Source organism: Populus euphratica, unplaced genomic scaffold (genome assembly GCF_000495115.2).
Source record: "Populus euphratica unplaced genomic scaffold, PopEup_1.0 scaffold938.1, whole genome shotgun sequence".
Classification (NCBI taxonomy): domain Eukaryota; kingdom Viridiplantae; phylum Streptophyta; class Magnoliopsida; order Malpighiales; family Salicaceae; genus Populus; species Populus euphratica.
In genome coordinates this window covers 1-6397 of record NW_011500798.1, presented here as the reverse complement: position 1 = coordinate 6397, position 6397 = coordinate 1, and the positions used below count along the sequence as shown (strand labels likewise).

The 6397-nt window shown below is 30.6% G+C and overlaps 1 protein-coding gene across 1 annotated transcript; it reads left to right on the top strand.

The window, feature by feature from the left end:
- Positions 1-3846: 3846 nt before the first annotated feature.
- Positions 3847-6386, top strand: LOC105116413 (L-type lectin-domain containing receptor kinase IX.1-like; the record flags this gene model as incomplete). The annotated part of the gene is made up of 2 exons (XM_011013768.1): positions 3847-4784; positions 5757-6386. Coding segments are annotated over exons 1-2 (1411 nt in total), but the record flags the coding sequence as incomplete, so codon positions are not given.
- Positions 6387-6397: the final 11 nt, after the last annotated feature.

Here is a 6397-nt window from a genome sequence, read left to right as displayed (position 1 = left end):
GACAAAACTGTGTTGATTTTTTGATAACTGAAGTAAGCAAATGCTAGATTATGTGTTCTTATATAATTTTAAATAAAATCTTGTCATTGATTGCATGAAATTTATCTAGATTGAGATTTGTATTTACTGGGTTCTTGAGGAATGTTTTTTGTATTCTTCATAATTTTTTTATACTAAACAACTATCATAGATAAATATTGTATTTTATACTTTTAAAATAAAACTTTACCACATGTAATCTTGAATAAGATATTTAACTCTAGGAATGAATAGGAATGAATTTTTTTCATTAAATGAAATGAAAAAAAAAAGAAATTTTAAAGATTAAAAAAAGGTGATATTTGTTGGGAATAATATAATATAATGAAAATAGTCAATGATTGAAATCTTATATAAATCGAATATATCACTTATATGCATGAATCAATTCCTTTTAATGAATTAGATATGGAACTGAATGGGATAGATATCTACAAATGTTTTGTGAGAAAGTCTTTTCGTTTATCTGTGATTTTTACTAAAACAAAATATATAAAGTCGAATTCCACTGGAATTTTCTTGAGTGATAGCAATTTTTTTTCTTTATGACCAAATAGACGTTTTTCAAAAGGCCTAAATGATGTAACATACATCATTTATATTAAAAAAATATAGAAACGATAATTATAAAATAGTAGTTACGTGACCAGTGCTCTACTGTAGGTTAAATAATTTTATTTTTTATAAAAAATATATATATAGATTTTTTGATGTATTTTTATAGTTCAAAAAATATAACAAATAACAATGTTTATGTACATATGTAATCAAATAAACAAAAAGTTATATACTCTGATAAATAAGTAAAAAATATTAATGGCACCTAAAAATAAAATTTAAAAAACAGAAATACAAATATAAATTAAAATATTTAATCTAGAAAAAATAAGACATTAAATTGATTAAATAAAATAGAAAGAAAAAATAAATAACTTATAAGGCTATATATATTAAAAATATCATCTGAAAATAAATAAAAATTTTATTTTTAAAAATATAATTTATCTGTATAAAAGATAAAAACAAAATCATAGATGACCCAAAAAAATCCCTCCAAAAATTTAAACATATGGGTGAACATGTCATCTTGTGTATAACATTCTAATTTTTTAAACATATGAAAAATATATTAGTTTCAATAAATATTTTAGTATTATCATTAAATCTAAAAATAAAATTATTTTGAAGTTTTTTTTTAAGTCAAGATAAAATTTTCTAATAATGTATCTCTTGTTTATCTTAACCGTACCAATATCTTTAACTAAAATTATTATTTATGTTTAGAAAGAATATTTTATGATTGTTAAATTAAGTTAAGTTGAATGAATTTTTTTTTAATATTTTTATTTAATTATATAATAATAAAAATATATGTTTGTAGTAGAGCAACCAAATAAAATTTTAAAAATAGATTAGGATGGGTTGTATAAAAAAAAAGTTGCTAATATTAAAAAAAAAAATCTTATTAAAAACAAAATTTAAAGTTGAATGTATTAAATAAAATAATATCTAAATATATCATTAATTAATTTAAAATTTTAATAAAATAATATATCTAATATATATCTAATTAATTAATTTTTAAGAAATTCCATCTAAATTGTTGGAAAAAGATTATAGAAAGGGTAAAGTGCCATGACATTTAAAAATAAACTTAGGTATGCATGTCTAGGCTCTTTAAAAAAAAAAAAAACCAGCTAAATGATATATCATTTATTTATTATTTTCTAAGAAACAGGCAGATGATACTTTGTCTTCATGCCTCGAGTATCCTGATCATCAAAGATGTGGCTTTAAAATTAGGGTGACATTCGTTTCCCTAGAAATCTATTTTGAGACACATTTTCATTTAAAACTATCTAATAAATATTTTTAAATTCTTTAAAAACCAATTTATGAATCCATAAAAAAACAAAACACCATAAAAGTTTAAAATACAAGATTAAACCAAGAAAAAAGATACTTCCTAACTCTGATATCTTTTTTCTACTATATCAAGGTAAAAAAACACATGAATGAAAATTTTTTGTGTAAAGAAAACTTATTGAAAGTAAAATTAATTTTTTTTGTTATAAAAATGTGATCAAGGAATGACTTTTTTTATCATTTTTTTCTGATGATTTTCTCTTTCATCTCTTCAATTTAGGAACTAAAATAAAATAAAAAATTTAAGCAAACTAAATGTACCAAAAATAAAAGTAAAAAAAATTTATAAGAAAAATTATTCAAAAAAATGCATGGCTTAAACAATAAATAAATAAATATATCATTGCATTCTTTAAAGGTTTCTTGTAATACAAGATCAAATGTTTTTATTTGTGTTTATTTTTTAACTTTATAATTTATTTTTTAGTTAATATTAATTTTTTTTTAATATTTATTGACACATATAATTTTAAATTAATTTTTTTAAATATATGCATCAAATATTTGGTTAATCATTAAAGAATTTCTTATTTCTTAAGAGTTTTTAGGTAAATTTCGCAACGTTTACTCGAGGGAAGCGTGTAGAAAGTGACTAATTGAAATGCCGCGGAGTTTACCATTTGCTTGACCCATGAACCTCGTTCATGTTTCCCATCTAGTTTAAAGGCTTCTCGTAATATAATTTGTATGTATTAGAATTTAATTCATGATTAAAAAATTTCTTGTTGCTAAAAAAACATATTACTAATTAATAATGCTTGAATATTGTATTTATTTATTTTAATTTAGGTCGCAATGTGCCACCATAAATTTCCACCGCTGGGCCAATGCCTTGGGTGCATAAATCTTGTTTTTACGAGAGATGAGAGATTTGTTTTGGGTCAATTCTTGTTTTTATGAGAGATGAGAGATTTGTTTTGGGTCAATTGCTCAACGTTTACTGGAGGGAAGCGTGTGGAAAGTGTATAGTTGAAATGACTTGGAGTTTGCGGTTTGCTTGACCTATGAATCTTGTTCATATTCTCCATCTAGACTAAAGGCTTCTCGTAATATAATTTAATTTATTTGTATTAGAATTTAAATTCATGATTATAATTTATCTTGCTTCTAAAATAAACAAGTTAATAATATTTAAATACTTTTTTATATTTAAAAAAAAATTATTTTACCTACGTGATATAATACCAATCAATAGTCATATTATTCTATCACAAATATTGTTTTTACAATGTAAGAGGAAATTACCAAAGGCCAATTGCATAACGTTTACTGGAGGGAGATGGTAGAAAGTATATTATAATATTTATTCTTAATTATACGTGTTCTCTCTTAATATTCAAAGACTCAAAATTGAAAAACAAAATGAAACTTGGTATCAAAATATAATTCTTCAAAACATTAGGGACCAAACGATACAAGATTTGAAGCCTTAGGGATTGAATTAGAATTTCCCATATCAAAATATAAATGGGGCATGTGTTATTTCTTTTTTTTGTGTCAAATCTAGATCTATTTCCTTGAATTTCTGTTTACAACCCTAATTAAATCTTGATTTTGCAAAATCAGCACCCCTTTAATGTGTAATATCTTTGGAAACCCAGAAAATGAGAGATAATCCAAATTGAAAGAAGTGCATACAAAAGAAACCATGATATTAGCATTTTGGAGGATGAAATTGAAAAAACTAAGAGTTTGATGATCAAAGTGGACACAAAAACAAAACTGCTTATGTTAATAGTTGAATTCATGGACACTAATGGATGCTGCATGGAAACATCCATTTTCACGTTGTCTTTTTCAAGAAAGAAACAAAGGAAAAAAAAAGGTTTAGAATTTTATTTTCAGGTATTTGATTTGGAGTGCATAATTTTAGTTTCTTAATAGAAGACTTCGGCCTAGATAGCTAGCTTGGACCATGTTGCATCTTATAATTTTGTTTTGGCAGCCATTTTCATAAACAATTCGTAGCTGCTCCTACCGCTTGTTCTTCCCCTTTCTCTATCATGATGTGCCCACCTCTTTCTACAACATAACGAGAATGCATCTTCATTTCTACCTCTCCTTCCTTCTCCCGCTTCTCCTTCTTCCCTCTGCCATTTCAGTTTATTTTCAACTATCTCAGTTTAACGACACCAACATGTATTATCAAGGCGATGCAGTGCCTTTTGGTGGACATATTGAATTCAACCTTGTTGATTATATAAATCGTGTTGGTTGGGCAACCTATCCTGAAAAGGTGCGGCTCTGGGACTCGAGGTCAGGGCAGCTTTCTGATTTCACATCTCATTTCTCCTTCTCCATTAATACACTTGGCGCACCCAAATATGGTCATGGAATTGCTTTCTTCCTTGCGCCTGTTGGTTTTCAAATCCCACCCAATTCTGCTGGTGGCTTCTTAGGCCTTTTCAACACGACAACCATGAAATCCCCTCAGAGTCAAATTGTTTCTGTGGAGTTTGATTCTTATCCAAATTATGGATGGGATCCAAAAGTTGGGCATGTTGGGATCAACAACAACTCTATTAGCTCAGCTTTATATACACCTTGGAATGCAAGCTTTCACAGTGGAGATACTGCTGAGGCATGGATTACCTATAATTCTACTGATCGAAATTTGAGTGTGTTTTGGGAGTACCAAACAACCTCAGATCCTCGAGAGAATTCTAGTCTGTTTTACATAATCGATCTCAGTAAGTTTTTGCCTGAGTGGATCACTGTTGGCTTCTCAGCGGCTACAGGCTCTAATGTAGAACAACAAAGACTTCTATCTTGGGAGTTTAATTCAAGTTTGAACGTTGAGGAGATGAAAGGTAATAAGAGCAGGATTATAATTGGTGTCCTTGTTTCGGTACTTGTTCTGATAGCTGGGGCGACTACAGCATTTGTGATTTTGTGGAGGAGGAAACAAATGATAACAATTGCTTGCGCCATTTTGCATTATATTAATTTTGTTTAGGCTGCAGTTTTCATACGATTCCTAGTTGCTGCTGCTGCTGCTTGTTCTTTCCCTTTCTCTATCATTATGCTCACCTCTTTGTACATCTCCTTCCTTCTACCGCTTTTTCTTCTTCCCTCTGCCGACTCAGTTTATTTTCAAATATCTCAATTTAACGAAACCAACATGTATTATCAAGGTGATGCAGTGTCTTCTGGTGGACATATTGAATTCAACCTTGTTAATTATATAAATCGTGTTGGTTGGGCAACCTATCCTGAAAGGGTGCGGCTCTGGGACTCGAGTTCAGGGCAGCTTTCTGATTTCACATCTCATTTCTCCTTCTCCATTGATACCCAAGATGCAACCAATTATGGTCATGGAATTGCTTTCTTCCTTGCTCCTGTTGGTTTTCAAATCCCACCTAATTCTGCTGGTGGCTTCTTAGGCCTATTCAACACGACAACCATGAAATTCCCTCGGAGTCAAATTGTTTCTGTGGAGTTTGATTCTTATCCAAATGATGGATGGGATCCAAACGTTGGGCATGTTGGGATAAACAACAATATTAGTTCAGCTGTATATACACCTTGGAATGCAAGCTTTCACAGTGGAGATACTGCTGAGGCATGGATTACCTATAATTCTACTGATCGAAATTTGAGTGTGTTTTGGGAGTACCAAACAACCTCAGATCCTCGAGAGAATTCTAGTCTGTTTTACATAATCGATCTCGGTAAGTTTTTGCCTGAGTGGGTCACTGTTGGCTTCTCAGCGGCTACAGGCTCTAATGTAGAACAACAAAGACTTCTATCTTGGGAGTTTAATTCAAGTTTGAACGTTGAGGAGATGAAAGGTAATAAGAGCAGGATTATAATTGGTGTCCTTGTTTCGGTACTTGTTCTGATAGCTGGGGTGACTACAGCATTTGTGATTTTATGGAGGAGGAAACAAATGATGACAAGAAAAGGAGCAGCAGACACAATGAACGTGACGTCTATTAATGAAGACCTTGAAAGAGGAGCGGGGCCAAGAAGGTTCTCTTATGATGATCTAGTTTCGGCTACAAACAACTTCTCAGACCAGAGGAAGCTAGGCGAAGGGGGGTTTGGTGCTGTTTATAGGGGATACTTGAATGATATGGACATGGAAATTGCAGTGAAGAAGATTTCAAGAAGTTCTAGACAAGGTAAGAAAGAGTACATCACTGAGGTGAAGACCATTAGCCAGTTGAGACACCGGAATCTGGTGCAGCTCTTGGGCTGGTGCCATGATAAGGGCGAGTTTATGGTGGTATATGAGTTCATGTCAAATGGCAGCCTCGATTCTCATCTCTTCGGCAAGAAGAAGATGAGTCCTCTAAGTTGGGCCGTGAGATACAAGATATCTCTTGGCCTGGCCTCGGCACTGCTTTATCTTCATGAAGAGTGGGAGCGGTGTGTTGTGCATCGAGATGTCAAGTCAAGTAACATAATGCTGGATTCTAGTTTTAATGTC